The sequence below is a fragment of the Alligator sinensis genome, unplaced genomic scaffold, assembly GCF_000455745.1.
Source record: "Alligator sinensis unplaced genomic scaffold, ASM45574v1 scaffold19_1, whole genome shotgun sequence".
NCBI lineage: Eukaryota > Metazoa > Chordata > Crocodylia > Alligatoridae > Alligator > Alligator sinensis.
Window position 1 is genome coordinate 2,135,707 of NW_005841916.1, and position 19,267 is coordinate 2,154,973.

General features: G+C 47.3%; 2 protein-coding genes across 3 annotated transcripts in view; one reads left to right on the forward strand and one right to left on the reverse strand.

The window, feature by feature from the left end:
- Positions 1–7,387, reverse strand: part of LOC102386905 — a 67,842-nt gene extending 60,455 nt beyond the window's left edge. Inside the window, exon 1 of the mRNA XM_025198203.1 lies at positions 7,347–7,387. The gene's annotated coding sequence lies outside the window, so the exon portion shown is untranslated. The remainder of the gene's footprint in view (positions 1–7,346) is intronic.
- A 1,242-nt stretch (positions 7,388–8,629) lies between these two features.
- Positions 8,630–14,183, forward strand: LOC102387328 (zinc finger protein 239-like). Of its 2 annotated transcripts, none has more exons than XM_025198205.1 (3): positions 8,630–8,835; positions 11,627–11,704; positions 12,259–14,183. In XM_025198205.1, the coding sequence occupies exons 1-3, from the start codon at positions 8,790–8,792 to the stop codon at positions 13,161–13,163; spliced, it is 1,029 nt and encodes a 342-aa protein (XP_025053990.1). In that variant the 5' UTR covers positions 8,630–8,789; the 3' UTR covers positions 13,164–14,183. The 2 variants fall into 2 exon arrangements, with proteins under 2 accessions (XP_025053990.1, XP_006018948.1); XM_006018886.3 differs by having other exon boundaries at positions 8,690–8,835; positions 11,627–11,736.
- Positions 14,184–19,267: the final 5,084 nt, after the last annotated feature.

Consider the following 19,267-nt stretch of genomic DNA (forward strand, 5'->3'; position numbering starts at 1 on the left):
GGGGGGGGGGGGGGGAATTATGGTGAATATAGGATTTGTGAGTGAAAAAGGATTGTTTTCATGCCATCACTGAAAATCATGATCTATAAGAGAATCCTAATAGTGTATCATTGTGTAGCAGTCATAGAATTTTTACCCATGACTTTAACCAGTGCCCCCTTTACTGAGAGTTGATTTATACTGCACTCATTTGCATAAATGAATATCACTGAGAGCTGTCTGTCTTGGATTCAGATTTCCCTTGTACTCTTCTAGTCTGCTCTATATGGGTTTCACTCTTGTCCCACTCTGCTTTTCAGGGTCTCTCTCCTATCCTCCCAGGGAACAATCTTAAGTTTATTTTAGTTAAAAACAAACTAGTACAAAGTCACATGTGGGCCTGGAAGAGAACAAGTTATCCCAGGAGTCATTTAGTCCTTTGTATATACTTCTGACTTAGGTGTTTCATCTTTCCTCCTTTTTCCTGTTTCCTCCTCTTCTTACTTCCATCATCTCATGAACAGCCATTTATTCTGTTCTATCTTAAAATCTATTAATATTCCTACCTATTATGTCTCTTTTCTGAAAGTGACTGAGCATCCCAATCTAAAACTCTACCCTATTCCTTTGACCCACCTACACTACCATTTTCTAGTCTCTGGGCTGTGAACGCTGATTTCGGTCCTTCCTGCTTTTTGTATGTAAGGCCACTCATCTTTTTAATTTATTTGCAATTCTCTTGTCTTTTAAGAATAAGAGACTATTTCCAATATTCCTCAATTTCTCTTAAACTGGTGGAAAGAATCAAATCTAGATTCTCCTCTTGTTTCCGGAAAGTAGGGGATGATGAATGAAGACAAAGAGAACAAGTAGGCACCAAAGGAGAAACGGAGCAGCCTAAAATGTTGTCAGGAGGGGAGGAAGATTCAGAGAGTCGCGGCAGGTCAGACATGCTACAGAGTAACATCTTGACACCAGGGGCATCCCCACAAAGAGTCAAGGACTCTTTGGGGAAATCAGTGATGACTGCCTATCCTAACACCCAGGCAGCAGAGCAGCCAGTTGCCTTTGCCACAGTGAGAGAAGAGCTTCAATCAGACCTCCAGGAATTCACAGGGGAGAACAACCCTTTCCAGTGCACCACGCACAGGCAGTGGTTCAGAGAGGTTGACCTTTGTCTGGCATCACTGGGCCCATGCTGGGGAGCCGCCTGGTGGCTGTTGGGAATGGGGGGATAGCTTTGGTTTCTCCTTGACGCTTGCCAAATATTTCACAATCCACACAGAACGCCAGCCCTGCAAGTGCCCTGAGTGGAAGAGGAGTTTCAGGAGCATCCAGAAGGTGTGCAGCAGGGAACAGCCCTTCCTGGGCCTGGTATGACAGAAGCATTGCAGGGTGAATTCACACCTCAATAGATACCTGCTAACTCATTATGAGTACTTGGCACGAATGAGGAGAAGGTGCAGGACTGAGCAGAGCCTGGCAGCCTCCACCTTCAATGGGGTCAGGAAAACCAAAGTGGGGGTTGCATATTCAAATATTTTGGACATGTTTTGTAATGGGAGGATGGGCATGTGGCAAAAGGAAAGAAGACAACATTTGCCTACTTTCAAAAAAAGAAAAGCATTTGCAGTAGGAAGCAATGCTTAGAAATTTCCTTTCTAAATCCCCATTTTCAGTTGCTTGCATTTTCCAAACTTTGTTCCAAAAATGAACCTCTCTTCTTCAGCTATCCCTTGATACAAGGATGATGTAGGCCTCTGCCAGGGTCTCCTGGCAGACATGTGACATCTTTTAATGTGGGGAAGCCAGTGAGCAACAGCCACACTAACTTGACAGGAAGGAGCCCTGAACCCAGTGGCAAGGATGTCCAATGTCCAAGACAACCAGAGACCTCCATCCCGCTGCAGCCCTCATCCACCTCCACAGCTGCAGAGAACCAGCAAATCCTCAAGTATGCCTGTTCTGCTGTTGGGGTCTTCAGGAGTTTGAACTATGCTTAGTCTGGGACCTCGCCTCAAACCTGTTCACTAGGGGAGTCCCTACCAGGAATACAAGACTCCAGACGACATAGCTCTGAGGTTCATTGGAACGCACAAGGCTCTCCACCATGACAAGGTTATGGTCCAAAGATGGGGAATAAACCTCTACATGTTCATCTTAACCCCAAAATGATCATGTTGAAAGCAGTACAATCCATTTAACCATTTCCTCTTATAAAGGGACTGCAATGGTCTCCTCCATTTCTTCATTACTGTACACTGGTAAGCCAACTCACTGGCCAATATGCCAATGAAGCTCTCGCCAATACCAGTATTTTCCATCCTTTGTCCAGGGATGCATATAATGTTTACATTACAAAGGCAACTGCAATAGGAAAACCAAGTCTTAACACTTGGCCCTTTCTAAGGCCTCTGCCTCAGAGGCCTGTAGTGCCTGCCTAGACAGCAAAAATAGTCTGTCAAGTGCTTCACTTAGCTGGTGGGGCAAGTCAACCTTCTTCATGTCACTGTTTCAGAATAAGGAAGGAGGACTGGGTCTGAGTAGCTAAAATCTGAGCCTACAGCTTTTCCTTCACATGATGACTACAGAAGCTTGGTCACCAAAGGAAAAAAACAGGCAATGATTTCTAAGAATGGATGCTCAGGAAGCTCCTTATCTCTCTGTGCAAGTGATTTCTAATATTAGTAGTATTTTCTCAAGTTGCAGGAATGTGCTTTCTGGTTTTATTGCATGTTTCCTTGCTGTTTGACTTTGAGTCTAATAATTGCCTTATAAATCAATCTGTGGCACCTGAGGACAACAATAGTGACACGCCTGTGAAGAAAAAGACTTCAGTTCTGTTAATGTCAGTCCTGCAAGGCCATCTTACTAAGAAGGACTCATCGGGTAAAATGAACTTTTACTTTTGTTGGAGGCAACAAAATTGTATCCTACAGAATTAATCCATGAAAATTAAAGCCTACATGATTCAGTCTTTTTTTTTTAATTTCATCACCTAGAAAAAGTCACTTCACCTGAAGTCTTTCCTATATCAGTGGAGTCATACAGGAATAAATATTGCATAATGCCACTTTGGGGCATTTTCTACTGTGCAGTTAATTATGTGATGTTAAACTTTGTTTAAAATCACAGGATTGGACTATTGCTGTAGCAGTGATGATCCAAAAATGCACAAGAGGCAAGGGTTTTCTTGGGATACCTTTTGCTGCACACCAGCTTTATAGTTGGGACAGATGTTATATAACATGCCCCTCTGCATTTGGGCGTTGTGCCCAAAAGCTTGTCCAATATCTCTCCCAATTATATAGTTGGCCCAATAAAAGAGATCACAAAAAAGCTGTTACTTATGATTTTAAAGTCTTTAATTTCTTCCACACTTCTCTCTGAAATTCTGGATACTTTTGCCGTCTAGATACAAAATTACAATGTAAGAGGCTTAAGCCTTTTAAAAGCCTGTCATGCTCATCTTTACCAGTACCACAGTATTTCCTGGTTTAAACTCTGCGTAGCAAATTCTCTCATTTATGCCTTTATTATGGGGTTGCAGAGAATTAAATGGAAGAATTATACCTCTCTACCTTCCTTCCCCAAGCCTAACATGGGACATGGTCTGAGAACAGGAGATGATGAACTACAAACGGTCTTACTGCTCTTACAGTGAAGGACATACCTATTTCATTATTAGTTTTTTAATCTCAGTGAGCCTATTGCTTACTTTAAAAATTATCTAACCAATTAAAGTGGTGTTAACTTTTTCTTGATGGTTAATCCCACCAATCTTCACATTACAGGCCTTCTTCCATCAAAACCAAGCATGCCAGTTTCAGCAGTTGCCGAGCTCTTGCTGGTTCCTGATGGACACAAAGGAGGTAGACCTCTGCAACAAGAGAAAAAGAAGAGAGCTTCCTAAAGGGAGAGTTAACATCAGTCCAGATTGCCTCCGCCTGCCAGAATCCAACTCCTTCCTTCTCCATTCTGGTTTTGTAGCAACTCCATTCCAAGCCCAGACAATTAAGTAACCAACCTTCATTCAGTCTAAAGCCCAGGGAGAGCGTCTTCTCTTGATGTTTTTGTGAAAACAAGAAACTCAGACATTTGCTTACTACAAGACTTCCTGCCATGTTTCAAATTATCATAATGTATCACAACCAAGTTTTCCCCTCTTAGGGTTTCTCTGAATGAGGAAACTGACCAGAGAGCTATTCTGGAATAACTCCCACTGTGGACACACTGTCCCAAAATTTTAAAAAATCACTTTTACTTCATAGTAACCGGTGTACTTCTGAAACAGGGCAAATATTCCACAGTAGTGTCCACATGCAAAGGTACTGTTGAATATTGTATTCCACAATATTTCTAGTCATGTAGCCATCTCAATCTCTTAAATTCTGTACTAAAATAATCAGATAAATCCAATGACTTTATTTATTATTGTTGTAAAGTACCTGATTATATTTTCTATAAAATGTTTTCCTCAGGATCTTTGCAGGAAGATTTTAGTCTGTATCTCTATTGCACAAATAGGAGTCAAGAAACTTCATTTCTGTGCTGAGCTTTGCCACTGACTTGCTGCATGTGACCTCGAGAAGTCATTCAAGCCTCTCCGTGCTTCCATTCACCATCAGTATAATGGGATAAGAGCACACATTTTCTGATTCCCTGGGATGTTTTGAAGCATAAAATTCGTAATGCACCACTGGACTTCTCAGATAAAGCTACAGACACAGTATTGTCTCCTGCATTTTTCCCTTCATTAACAGTCATTCTGGCCAACTGTCCTAACCTTCTGCCTTGCTGTAATCTTCTAGACATAATACTTCCTTTCAATTATGCTCTTCACTCAACCTGCTCATTAAATATAAAAGTGCCTAAGGCCAAAAAGTGACTGATGTTTCATTCCACTTCTCTAGGGAGCAAAGGGAATGGAGAGGAAGAAGATTAAAAAAAAGAGGACAGCTATAAGGCTTTGCAACAGAGTCCCCTTTTGGCAGCTGTACTGCTCAAGCTACACAAGTCCTGTGGCTGAATATCAGGTGGAACTGCCCTGATTTCTGAATGCTGGCAGCACTGAGTGCCTCACTATACAAGCTAATCCTAGAAGCAGACGCAATGATGGTACTGCTGTTTTTGAGACAGGCAAAACATAAAGATGGTCCCTGCTCTGCATGTTTGTAATCTGAAGAAAACCCCAGATTTTTCAAAAATGGCTTACAAGGAGAGGCCAAGGGAACTGGGTTTATTTAGTCTGCAGAAGAGAAGAGTGAGAGGGGATTAGGTAGCAGTCTTTAATTACCAAGGGAGTTCCAAAGAGGAGCTAGACTGTTCCCAGTGGTGGCAGACAGCAGAACAAGGAGCAATGGCCTCAAGTTGCAGCAAGGGAGGTTTAGGCTGGATATTAGGAAATGATTTCTTACTAGGAGGGTGGTGAAACACTGGAACAGGTTACCCGGAGAGGTGATGGAATGTCCATCCCTAGTGGTTTTTAAGGCCTGGCTCCACAAAGCCCTGGCTGAATGATCTAGTTGAGGATGGTCCTGCTTTGAGCAGGAGGTTGGACTAGATCAGCGATTCTCAACCTGTGGGTCGCAATCCAAAAGTGGGTCACAAGAATATATGAAAATGTCGCAAACAAACTTTAAAAATGGATCAACAAACTTTAAACATGGATTTTCCTTTAAAGGTGAAAAGCATGGGAAACCGTGGCTTTTCCCTTGCAGGCTGACAGAGTTCCAGCCTCCAAGGGGCTGCTTGGACCCCCACCCTGCCCCACACACCCACCCCCTGCCCCACACACTGAGGGTCTGGGGGCAGTAGGTCGAAAGTGAGGGGAATTGGGTCAAGACTGGCCATCAATGTTTACAAATGGGTCCTGGTACAACAAAGGTTGAGAACCACTGCACTAGATGACCTTCTGAGGTCCCTTCCAGCCCTCATGTTCTCTGATTCAATGAAATCAGCTCCCCAGAATCCACAGGAACGTTCAAGTTTTTCTTGGGGGGGGGGCAGGACTTCTGAGGCCCAGGGGCACACTTATGTTACATTGCCAAGCTCTCTTCTACAATCCCAAAGGTAGCACTTCTACTCAGCAGCCACATCTACACCAGATGCTGGTCATGCAGTTGCTACTGTACAGTTATTTAGTACTTGCAGACACTAGTACTAGATGACTGCACAGTAACCGGAGCAGCTTTTAGGTGATGCTGACTGTGCAGTAGCTCTGAATTATGCTTCGTGCCATGCAATGCTACTGTGCAGTAGTAATAAGCTACTGTGCTGTCAGCGTCTCATGTAGACAAAGCCAGGCAGTACTGAAGGAGTCAATTGACTTCCTGGACTATTCGCATCTACCTAATTCCTTCTAAACTCTTCATTCTACCTGTGTTAACCACCCTCTTCTTCTGAACGGTCCTGATGTTTCACCAATCAAGCCAGCCTGTCTTCTGCCCTTCTGCTGTCTGCTAGCTGTTCCTGGTCACAAAGCTCCTATTTCACAGCCCTGCAGATTGTTTTTAATCCATTTTGAGGAACTTATTTTTGTTTTTGCTTCAAAGCAGCCCTAGCCCTCCCAGCCTACTAACAAATATTCTCATTTCTTTTTGACCAGGAGGAAGATCTGTGCTGCAGAGTGTTGCTAACTGTGACTGATGATATCCCGGGAGATTTTTTTCCCCCCAACATGATGCAATATCATTAATTGTACTGTTTAACCCATTCACAGTATGAATCTCCCAGATTGCTTTCAATAGTCACTGGGAGATCAGTGCTGATTCCAGTAGACTCCTGGCCAGTCCGGGAGGGTTGGCAAACCTCGTGCTGTGCCATAGGAGATAAGGCACCTCACCCCTGGCAGCTCACATTTCAAAAGCCCATATCTGCCCATGTGAGGCAGCAGGTCTCAACTTTCTGAGACAAGGCCCTCCTCTACCCGGAGGTAGAGGCCTCTCAGCTCTTCATTTGCACTCTTTTTTGCCCACAGAAAAATGCTAAATCAAGTCTTCTGTGGCCAAGAGGCTCCCGGAGCCCCCAGCAGGGTGGGCAGCCTGCTTCCAAGGCCAGGGATCCCTGTGTGAAACCCCAGGTGCATCTCAGGAGTGGTGTTTGCAAGGCTAGCAGGAGGCTGGGGGCCAGGTCTGTGCTGCCCCAGAGTGGAGGGCAGCCTGGTGCTGGGCTCAGAGGATGGGTGCACGGGGTGGTTTGGGCAGGGCTCATGCTGCCTCAGGGCCCAGGCGGCCTCTGAGGGCCCTTCTCGCCCCGCTGCTCTGCGGCTGCAGGAAGGACCCAGAGGCACCCCGGGCGGAAGCTCTACTTGAGATACCACGGGGCCCGGGAGGCGGCAGGGACCGCTCCGCTCCTCCCGCCCCTACCTTGAGCGCTGCCACCGCGCTCCTGCTCCTCCCAGGAAGCGCTGCGGGGTGGGGGTAGAGCTTCGGGGAGCGGAGCGCTGCGGCCGGCAGGGGCACCGCCCCCTGGCTCCCGGGCCGTGCAGCTTTCTGTTGCCCCCGGTGCAGCGTTCCATCCTGTAGTTGAACGTTCCATTCCCCAGTCCAGCGTTCTTTTCCCCCCTGTGCAGCGTTCCATCCCTCAGCTGAACGTTCTATTCCCCCGGGCAGCGTTCCATGCAGACCCCTTCTTCCCTGCACCATTCCACTACTCCCCCTCCCAGCCCTGCAGCCCTTCACCCAGCTGCCTCCCCCTTTGCACCCCGTTCCTGACCCTTGCCAAGCGCTCGCTCCCCACGAAACTGCTGATGGAGAGGAGAGGGCCTGGGTTCTGGCTGCCCCCTCATAGACTCCTGTGTGAGAGCTTAGGGGGTGCCCTGGGCACCAACCTGTCATGTCGGGTGGGGGGAGCCCCTGGTAGCCAGGCCCTGGTATTGTGCTAGCAAGGGGCAGAATGAAACAGGCGGCAGTGGGCAAGGGGCATTCCCTCACTTCTGAGACCAATGGCAGTTTGTCAAGCAGATTTGGACCACTGAGGGGCTCTTATGTGAGACCCTCGCAGTGCCAACCTCCTCTGCTGTGGGAGCAGCAGCTCAAAGACCCCTGGGTGCCCTGCGGAGTGTGATGTTACTCCAGGGGTGGGCAATTATTTTGGGCAGAGGGCCGCTTACTGAGTTTCAGCAAGCTACTGAGGGCCACATGACAGGCAGCCCAGGGCAGATTAATATTAATTTTCTAAATTTTTTAGGGGCCCCGGAGGCTGGATAGAATGGCCTGGCGGGCCGCATTCAGCCGGGCTGCATTTTGCCCACCCCTGTGTTACTCAGACAGGACTCTGGGGGAAACCATATGGTTCAGCCCCAGCCAGTCTTGCAATCCCAAAATACCTCTGCGCAGTCAGAAGTGCCTTGGATTGAGAGACAGCTAGACTTCAAATAAAAGATCCTGGCTAGACAGAGGTGGTCAGCCCCCAGCCCATGTACAAGCCACATGTGGTATCAGGGTGCTGAGGAAAAGCCCCTGGGAATAAGCTACAGCTGTCCAAGCAGCCTGCTGAAACCCCAAATTAAAATGAGGGTAGATGGCAAAAACCTAATGGATTGTGGTTCGTGCATCTCATTAATGCACCAAAAACTGTGCTTTTCTTGTCTCCCAGCAAAGAATGCAAACCCCCTGAGAATAGTTTACCAGCCAGTGAGCAAAGGGTGAAAAGGTTATGGTTCATCGTCTCTGTTTCCCTTTCCCTTCCACCCCCTCCCAACACACAGAGAGCAAGGGATGCCATGACCATGGGGAAGGGAAAGACTCTTGGTTGTTTTTTTTCCTGCTCCAGACTGGCCAGTGAGGTACTTGGCAGATTGGGCGTGTATGAAAGGCATCCCATGCGGAGAGTTTCCTGTTGATCTGGGGAGAGGTGAGGCGCCTCTCCCTTTATCCTGCCTCATTATTTATATTTTGACTCTGGTTATTTCCATTGGAAGCTGATGCTGACATGGATATGAGCTCTGAATACAGCCTACTCCCTGCATGTTGAAATAATTGCCCCTCCCCTAATTCATCTTTGCTGACAGTGCAGCAAAGAGAGTTACTGTTGCTGGTGGGTAGCCACCAGTGTCATCTTGTAGTGTAGATGAGGCTCTAGTCCATCCTGCCTTAAAGCAGGAGTAAACTATGTTGATACAAATGACAGTTTATAGTTTTTTTGCTGTTTACATGAGGTCATTGCACTGTTGCAACTGTCCCGTTGAAAGGCTGCCAAAATCTTTAGTGCAGACAGGGACTGAGAACACGCCAGTCAATTTTTTGTAACGAACCAGTCTTGGACATACAGCTAGAATAGCACTTTCCAATGTTTATGTTATCAAGAAGCTTGATAACAAGCTCCCTAGTTTCAGTAGAGTCAGTTGCTGCCTGCCCAAAGCGTTCCTGTAGAATTTAATCTTTCTCTTCTAGTTCCCCCGATAAACATATTGTGAGGCTCAAAATATGTGAAATGAGCTGTGTGCCATGCAGCCAGCTCCAGGCATTCAAAAGTCATGAGACAGGCTCTGCAAAATGATTAGTTCTAAAAAGAGGGTGCTTCTTACTCCCCTGTTGGCTGTTGAAGCATTCGGGTTCAGGTTTTCTAATGATTTTTTCCTGTTGACATGAGGGCTTGAAAGGTCACTATTGCATAATTTTTAAGGTGCTTTAAGGAAAACACCAAACAATTGGCAACACTGGCACCTGAGAAAATGCAAACTGCCCTATTCATGACTTCCTAGCACTAAAACCTATAGGCTACCAACCTTTATTCACTACTAACTCTGCAACTAATTTGCATCTCCATCACTGATAAGTGAATGGGTGCACCTAAGGAGTATAGCCTATCTTTCTATCTTAATCAAAGGTAAAAACCTCTTGTGAATGATTTGGTAGGGTTGGAGTGCTGTAATCCAGGAAAAGGCAGACAGGGTTTGGGTACTTTGGGTAGATGTGAGATCTTTTATTAGAACAACTAAATCTAATAAAAGATATCACATCTACCCAAAGAACCTTGCCTGCCTATGTCCTTAGACCAACACAGCTACAACCAAGAACACTAAAGTAGTCTAAGAAACGCATAAAAGGAAAGAGGTTTTTTTGTGCTGCCTTTTATTGAACCAGCTGTATGGTTGGGAGAACTGTTGGACAAGCTTTTGGGCTCTTCCTCTGGTGACCTGATTTGAAAATTAACGTGAACTACTTCACACCTTTGTATTAGTTTGGACAGTCCCCAAACATGTGTGGTTTCCCTCCCTAGGGATCATTCCCTAGGTAAGGGAAAATGGTTCAGTGTTGTGTTAGTTTGACAGCAGGCAAAATGCAGGGCAGGGTGGCACACAGGTAAAGGGGAAAGGTTGGTATTCTGGAATCAGTTGCAGAATACACGTACCAGGTCTTATGCACTGGCAGCCAATGAGGCAGGGACTTGCTAGAGCAAACAGGGTTAACAGATTTTAAAATAACAGTGTGGATGAGACAGTAACTTGTTTTAACATGTTAGCTGGTCACGGTGCCCCTAGGTACACCCTGCTTTCAACTTTCTTCCATCCTTATGTTTAGCAGGTTATTCCTCCCCTTTCTCTGCCCCTGCCTCATCCATTCTTCCCTCTGTACTGTCTTCTCTGCAGTGACTTCTGATCCTGTCCTCTTGTGCCATCTGTACTACCTCATGCTGCTTGTTCACTAAACTACGCTTGAAAGAATGCTTGTTGAAGGTGTTGGTGGGATGTGACAGGGAGGCAATACTGTCCAAAGACAAAGTAGAGCTTTTTAGCAAAAGATTCATGGGGCTTTACAAGGATGTTGCGCTGCAGAATTACTAGGCTTTCCTCTCAGTGGGTAGGAGTTTGTTGTTTGTTTGTTATCATCTTCCTGGGGTAGAGGTGGGGAACCAGACCTTTATGTCCTTAGAGCCTAGGTAAGAATGTTACCTCTTATTCAAAAGGATTTTCAGAAAGGCAGCTGGCAGCCTACCATGTCCTTGAGTTCTTCTGGGGAAGAATCTGTTTCTGGTTGGTGCATCCCAGTAAAGCCCAGTGATATTTCTAAGGGTATAGACATAAGTACCATTGACTGCATATTAAGAGGAATGGGGTGGGGCAGGGATTTACTGCATATGAGTTGTTCTGCTGTAACTATCTGTGTGCATGCTCCTACCCCACAGCCAGTGGAAGCTTACCCTAGGTAACTTATACTTCTTTCCCTGAGGACTAAGTTGCTAGTGTGTTAGCTTTCATTTACTGCCTGGTAAGAATATACAAACAGGCTGAGTGGGTAGCATGCAGTAAGTATACCTCTTCTGTCCCTCTCAGTAACTGGGCACATGGCCAAACTAATCTCCTGCCCGTACAAGCATTGTTAGGATTTTCTATATTTGCACATACCTATGTCTGCAGATGTGATTCTAGGGTCTCTGCTGGCTTTAAAAGCTATGTATATCATACATCACTCTCCCATTAAGAAGAATCCTTGAATTTCTGATGGAGATAAGCTACATCTACTGCCATGCATCATATATCCCAAAAGGTTGTCCCTGAATGTTTCCCTAATCAAATGGCTCATCCCTTCTGTTTCCTCCTCACTTATCTTTAAAGAGGGTCAGTTTAAAACATGTTTTGTCCATGCCTTGATCTTATATGCAATAAGCCAAAATGCCAATGGTCTATCTTTTGTACATGTAGCATTTCCAGCCATTAACCTGACACAACCTCCCAGATGGAAGAAGAGGGATTCTCAGTCTCAGATCTTCAGGCCTTCAGGGAAAGCAAGCTCTTGGAGGTGACTCACACAGGTGAGGCAGGAGTTAAATGAGTTGAGCCTTGTCTACATTAACTCATTGGTTTGGCTGAGCTCCATGAGCAATCAAAGACGCATCCTTTCTGGCAGCTGTGGTGGCCCCTTCAACAGCTGGTGTCTCCCAGAAGCTGCATGGGCATATCCTTATTCTCATGGCTTTTTTGTGGCCTCTGTGCCAGCAACAGCCTTTTAATGTGGGTTTGTTACAAGTGAAGTAAAAAATCGCAGTTCCAGCAGTGACCCTCCCCACATGTAGATTAGGGTTTTAACGTGTTCTCCTTTCTCCAGGGCAGGTATCACATGTACCTTTCTGCCTAATTGTGCTCTGTCCCCTCACAGGTACTCTGAGCCCTAAAATAAGATAGGAAAACCAAGCTGGTTGGTCCCTTCTCCTGTCTGAGAGAAAGATGGCCTTTGATACTCACCATTCCTTTGTCTTGCATGCTTTTCAGTCTTTCCTTTCCTTCTCCCTGGCCCTCACTAAAAAAGCCACCTCTCTGGACTCTCATTTTGCCAGGAAGCGAAAGCGGGGATGAGGAGACACTTCAGCTGGACTGTTCTGAGAGCCCGGAGCTGCAGGGGCTGCTTAAGCCAGGCTTCGATGAGGAGACAGCCCAAGACCTCATCCAGAGTGCAGCCAGCAGCCCTGCTGTGGCACAGACGGATGCCCCTCTCAAACCCCCCAGCCACGAAGGAGCCTTCCAAAAACAGCCAGTGGACTCTACAGCCCGCCGAACATCCAGGGTCGAGCGCCCAACTATCTGCCCAGAATGCGGGAAGGGCTTCAGCCGGAGCATCCACCTGATCCAACACCAGCGCATGCACACGGGAGAGAGACCCTTTCAGTGTCCAGACTGCGGGAAGGGCTTCAGCCAGAGCTCCCACCTGATCCAACACCGGCGCGTGCACACAGGGCAGAAGCCCTACACGTGCCATGAGTGTGGAAAGAGCTTCAGCCAGAGCTCAAACCTCATCAAGCACCAGCGCATCCACACGGGCCACAAGCCCTACGTATGTGCTGACTGTGGGAAGATCTTCAGTGACAGCTCCACCTGCATCAAGCACCAGCGCATGCACACAGGCGAAAAGCCCTACAAGTGCCCCCAGTGTGGCAGAAGCTTCAGCCAGCGCTCTCACCTCCTGCAGCACCAGCGCGTCCACAGCGGGGTCCGGCCCTATGCCTGCCATGAGTGCGGGAAGTGCTTTGGCCAAAGCTCGGACCTCATCAACCACATACGCACCCACACTGGGGAGAAGCCCTACACGTGCCCAGCCTGTGGCAAGGGCTTCAGTGGGAACTCCAACCTCCTGAAACACCAGCGCATCCATACAGGGGAGAAGCCATACTGCTGCGCCCAGTGTGGAAAGTGCTTCCGCTTCCAACCTCAGCTCGTGCGTCACCAGAAACACCATACTGCATAGGGCCCATTGACCCACCCAGGGAAGCGAGGGCGCAACCTGGATAGGGAAAGCCAGCCGAGAATGGCGGGGAGCCCTGGGAGAAGGGGGTTTTCTGTTTAAGCTGGCCTGGCCAGGGGGCACAGTTCACACTGTCACTTGGGGAAGGAGGAGAGAGGGATGTACATTGCTTGCAGCAGGACAGGGGACAGGGAAGGTGGAGCATGAGAATCAGTGCCTTTGACCTTTAAGGGTGACAAGAACCACCCTGAAAACTGCAGCTAAAACCAAATCATTGCCTGGTAAACTGAGCAGGCTTTGCCACTGCAGTAAGACCATTTCCCAGTCATGTAGCTCCTTGAAACACAAGCTCCTGTCTCTCCTGCTTTCTGGTTCTTACTGGGAGAGGGTGGGGGGGTTAGGTATTATCATCTATTGATATTTATTGATTCAACCATATGATGCTGGCACTGGATATGCCTACATTGCAGAGAGGGCAGCTCATGTAGATGCATCTGAGCTGGTTTTAAGCTATCTTGTTCAGGGACTGCTACTGTAGCTACAGTGTTTGAACAGGGCTCCGCACAGAAGTGGTTATAAAGCTTCTCCAAGGGGTTTGCAGATGAGGTTGCAGTCTGTGCTGCCATACATACATTGCTAGCAGGACCCTGGCCAATTTGGAAATGTCTGTGTGAGCTGCAGTCAGTGCAGTGTAGATGTCCCCATTTGTGATGGCCTGCAGTGGGGCCGTATTCTTTTAAATGTTTTTGCCAAATAAAAGACCATAAACTTAATGTCTGTACAAATGTGCTGTTGTCTGACAGTTTGAATCATGGAGAACAATAAAGGCGATTAACATCCTGATAGAAGTTTCTCTCAATAAGTTTTTTCAGTTGCCTTTTGTGGGTGGAAATTAATGAACATTTTGTAAAGGTGTTAACAGCATGTAGGGTTTTTTTTAAACTGTTATCTGCTAATTGGCAATTGATGAAAGGTGATATTCATTGGAAAATGAGCTATTGTCCAACTTCTATGTTAATATTTAATGCATTTAATAAAAAAAATATATTTAAAGTTTCATGAATAACCCTTTTTTTAGCCTAGCACATGTTGGATTTGGAATTGTGGGGCACTGTGACATGTTTCAGAAAATCATAGTGTGTTATTTCTTGTGCTTTTATTATATTTATAAAGCCTCTACCATCTGACTTTCTACCCAGGAAGGTGCGGGGAGGGGGGCAAGATAGCCAGAATGTGACAAGGACTGACCCCCAAGGATGTGTTGCACAGGCATTCCTTGTGACATAAAACATGTACTCTTTGAAAATGGATTCTAGTTCAGGCAACAGCTTGGAGTGGGGGGTGGGAGAATTGGCAATAAGATGGGAGATGTCAATACTTGTAGCTCAGAAAGAACTCCTTGTAACAAACACAAAACTATTGAAATGCCCACTCCACCCACAGATCCAAATGGGGAAGAAATCACACTATACTTTAGCCCACAACATGCCGTGTACCAATATGTTGGGCTTCCAATTTTTTGTTGCAGATTTGAATGCAGGGATAATGTTAATGATCATGAAGGCTTATCAAGTGAGAGGAAGACTAAGAGGAAACATGCAAACATTGGTTCTGAGGAAGAGGACAGGCTATACAATAAAGCTGTGACCTGAGGAAGCCAGAGGCAACTACTCCCTCTCTAGCCACCCATCTTCAGTTCCTGGGCCTAGACCAGATATTTTAAATTAGTTTCCTTCTTTCTTAGAATCATAGAGGGCTGGAAGGGATTTGCAGAGGTCATCTATTCCAGTACCCTGCCTGAGGCACGATCATCCCTATCCAGACCATCCTACCCAAATTCATCATCTAAACTCTTTGGGCATTTATACACATACTTTTTTGTCCCACAATGCACTGGAGATCCGCTGTTTTGGAGCAGACTTGGTTAATCAAGTCTGCTCTACACACGAGCTGCAACCTGCTCTGCACCACATGCAGTTGTATAAGTGGCGAAATGCGCATATGCGCACAGAAAATGGTAGCATGCGTTTGAACTAAAGCACCTTCTACATGTTTTAGTTCAAAAGCACACTGCCGCCATTTTCTCAGTGCTGAGATGAATCTCGCCATCTATACAACTGCAAACGTCATAGCGCCAAGTGCTTTTCAAAGCACCCAGTGCTGCAGCGCTTGCATGTCTAAAAATACCCTTTGTAAAACTAGCATCAACCCTGACAAACAAGACATAACACCCTAACTTGCCACAGGTAAAGCTGGGGAACTATGGCAGCCACTGTTCTGCTTCTATGAAATGTCAATACGTGCTCAAGAGATCTGGGTAGAGGGCCACAGCCTCGCTGCAGATGAAGGGGAAAACCCCCACAGGCCATACCAGTCTGACCATGGAGTAAAATTCCTTCCTGACTCCAAGTATGGTGATTGGTCTGACCCTGAACGGAGGGGCAAGAGCCTCAAGCCAGGAACCTCCAGCTTTGGTCCCAGCAGGAGCATTGATATGCCCTAAAAGTCGCCAGCCTTGGCTGTAGCCAACACCCAATGCCTCTGAGGGAGACATAAAAACAATCTGACACGTAGCAAAAAGGGGGGTACGGGCAACCAGCAAAGCCCAGAAGCACAGGAAATGCCCATAGTAGTCTAGATCATCCCTAATCAGTGACTGTCCAACCTGAACACCTCCAGTGATGAAGAGTCCACAACTTCCCCAGGCAGTCTGTTCCACTGCTTAACTGTTCTAACACAGAAGAAGTTTTTCCTGATATCCAATCTAAACCTACTTTGCTGCAACATCAAACCATTGGTCCATGTCCCCCTCTCTGCAGCAAGAGAGAAAGTGTCCTTTCCCTCTTCTTTATGGAAGCCCTTCAAGTATTTGAAGACTTAGTATCATGCCCCCTCTTAAGTGCCTTTTCTGCAAGCTGACTATACTAGCTCCTTCTGCCTTTCCTCTTATGATTTGCTTTCCAAGCTTTTTACAATCTTAGCTGCCTGCCTCTGGACCCACTCTAATTTCTCCAAGTCCTTTTTGAAATGTGAAATTAGGGTGGGCCCACAGCTGCATACAATACTCCAGATGAGACCTAACCAGTGCCAAGTAGAGGCACTATCACCTCCCATGTCTTGCACCTAATGCTTCTATTGATGCAGCCCAAAACCACATTTGCCTTTTGTGCTACTGCATCATGCTGCAGACTCGTATTGAGTCTGGGTGTGCCTGTGTGTTCATTAATGCACCGTAACTACAACGCATTAAGTTTAGTACTTGTAATGACAGGTTCTAACTCAATGCGCTGTAATTGGCACTACTGTGCATTAGTGCAAATGAATGCTTTTTTAGTAATATTAATGCACATTAGACTAAATCTACTCCACATTAGCACGTTATCATGGGTTTTGCCTGCTGTGTTAATGCACAGTAGAATTAGTCTTTTGCTCATTAAGTGTCTCATGTAGACATGCCCTCTGTGACCTACAAAACTCCCAAGTCCTTTTCCATAGAGCTGCCATCCAGCCCCACGTCGTCCATTTTGTATTTGTGTTTTTGATTATTCTCCCCAAAGTGTAGCACCTTACAATTATCCACATTGAACTTCATCCTGTTACCTTTAGAACCAGAATCAAGAAAACCCATGCTGTGTATAGGCACTACAATCAAATTCTGTATGCCTGTAGCAGGGAGACTTCCAGCAGACTCAGATCCATTGTTGGTATTTTCTTTGATTACCTCATCCTTCTGAATCTAATGCCACACTCATGTTCTTCTACAACTCATGTACTGATCCTAATCTCACTGCCACGAAGTAGCTGGATAAGGGCATCTCTCATACCCCATCTGAGTATCAACTGCAGGTTCTGCTATGTCCACCTAAGCTTTTCAGAAAAAGGCAGCTAAGTTTTTGGTGTAATAAAGACCCTATTGAAGTGTTTATCCATGCATTTATTTTATAGATGACTGAATTCTTAGAAGCAACGAGTGGTTTCAGGTTCCCCTGTTTTACTCAAACCTGCATAACATGCATAAAGCTTGCATAATCTGTTTTAGTCCAACCTGCATAATACATTCCCCAGTGCCTCTCATATCATGCCTGAGCTAGAGTATTTATTTTAGAAAGATTTCTTCACACCGAGAATGGAATCAAACCAAATTTTGGGGAGCCCAGCGTGCAATACCTTAAGTGGTCCTGACTGTTAGTGGCCTAGTGCTGAACAGTTCCAGAGTGTTGGCTCCTTTGGCATGTATTTGCATACTAAAAATCATCAGCTGGGGTCCTGGTCATCGCTGTTTAAAAATCACAAATTCTCTGATTAAAACCCCAAAAGCCACATTTTTCCATAATTAAAATGAAAAGCCACTATCTATATATATATATATATCAGTTAAACAGAATGTTTTATTGATAAATTTTCAATTTTAAAGCAATTTGGAAGCCTACCAGTACCTCAATAATTACAATAAAATAAATTCTAAATACATATATATTTTGGCGTTTGATAGTGGGGTTTGCTTTTTTTTATCATAGAAAATCAGAGTTCCCTCTGCCCCCTTCACTAACCAGTATGTGGGTCCAGCTGTGTCAGTCCCCCTGTTCCCCCCTGCTTTGTGGCACTGAGCAGCCCTGATATCCTGATGTCCCGCCCCTCCCCATGCTGTTGCCTCTCACTCCCAACACACAGCCCTTTGCTCCCCACCCCCTGCACCAGCTCTGCCAGAGGGGGTCCCCAGCTGCTACAGGACCAAGGTCAGGGCCTGCAGCCCCCTGCCCCCACCAGCAGCATCTGAGCCCCAGTTGCCCCATGTGGGAGGTGGCTGCTGCTGCAGCCAGAGTGAAGCTTGGAGCCCAGCTCCCCCTATGGACAGCACAGCCAGAGCAGAGCCCATGGGGGGAAGAAGATCCAGACTCCTGCTGTGGGGCTCAGGACTCCCTGCCCTGCTGCCCTCCCCCTGAGGGCTTCTTCAGCCCAGCAGACAGCACCTGATGCAGGAGGGCGGAGAGGCTCAGTACTGCCACTGGGAGCACCGTGCCAGCTGTGCCACCATGGCAAGGGCCCCCTGCCCACCCAGCAGCAGTAGGGGCATTGGTATGGAGTTGTGCCCCCCAATTGCAGGCAGGGAGGGGGCACCTCACCATGGCGGTATGACTGGTGAAGGGCTCCTGGAGGTGGTGATGGCAGTGGCAGCACCAAGCATCTCTACTTTCCTGTGTTGTGTCCCACCTGCTGGGCTGTGGAGACCCCTGGGGAGCAGGCAGCAGGGTGGGGAACCCCGAGCCTGAAGCAGGTAGCCTGCATCCTTCCCCTCCCTGCACACAAGTCTGGGGGGGCATGTGCCCCTCCCATGCCTCCTTCCCTGGAGTGCATACGGTGGCAGGGAACCAGCCCCGCAACCACCCTCTGAACAAGCCACCCTTGCCTCCCTCCCATTCCCTCAGCCAGGCCCTGCAGCCACATATTCCCAACCCAGCCCCAGGCCACACACACTGCCCCAGCTGGACAGCAGCTGCAGCCCTCAAACCTATTCCACTCCTTCCCTCATCATGAGGGCTTCAATCTGTCCTTCCTTGCCCTCCCTGTATCACTTATGCCCTTTCCTCCCATATGCAGGAAGGCAGGGTGGGATCTGCTCTTCATGCTGCCTGATTCTATTGCTGGCCAAAAGGGAAAGGTGGGACACGTGTCTGCCTTCTCCCCCCACACCCCTTCACCTGCAGCCGGACCAGAACCAAGCAGCATGGGGGGCAGATGCGGGAACCCTGCTGCCTTTCCCCCTGGAGCCCCGTGCTGCCCGGCAGCAGCAGGGGGTACAACTCCATGCCACCGGCCCCACTACTGCCAGGCAGGCAGGGGGCGCCTTGCCATGGTTGCGTGGTTAGCATGGGGCCTCTGGGGGTGGGTGAGCATGGTGGGGAGCCCTGAGCCCACAGCATGCAGCCCACATCCACCCCTGTCCCATGCACAAATGTAGGGGGATATGTGCCCCCCACCCCCTAGACAAGCTGCCTGTGGCTCCGTCCCACCCCATGTTCCAGCCCCATGCACTGTCCTGGCTGGGAAGCACCTTCAGCCTCTGCCCCATTCCCTCCCTCACCATGGGGGACTCAATCTGCCCCTCC

What these genes read in the sequence shown, in the direction of transcription:
- LOC102387328 (XM_025198205.1), top strand. Translation starts at nt 8,790, where the DNA reads ATGAAAGGCATCCCATGCGGAGAGTTTCCTGTTGATCTGGGGAGAG. An exon ending in TCCTGTTGATCTGGGGAGAG is followed by an intron (nt 8,836 to 11,626) that starts GTGAGGCGCCTC and finishes TTGTACATGTAG; the next exon opens with CATTTCCAGCCATTAACCTG. An exon ending in TCAGATCTTCAGGCCTTCAG is followed by an intron (nt 11,705 to 12,258) that starts GGAAAGCAAGCT and finishes TCATTTTGCCAG; the next exon opens with GAAGCGAAAGCGGGGATGAG.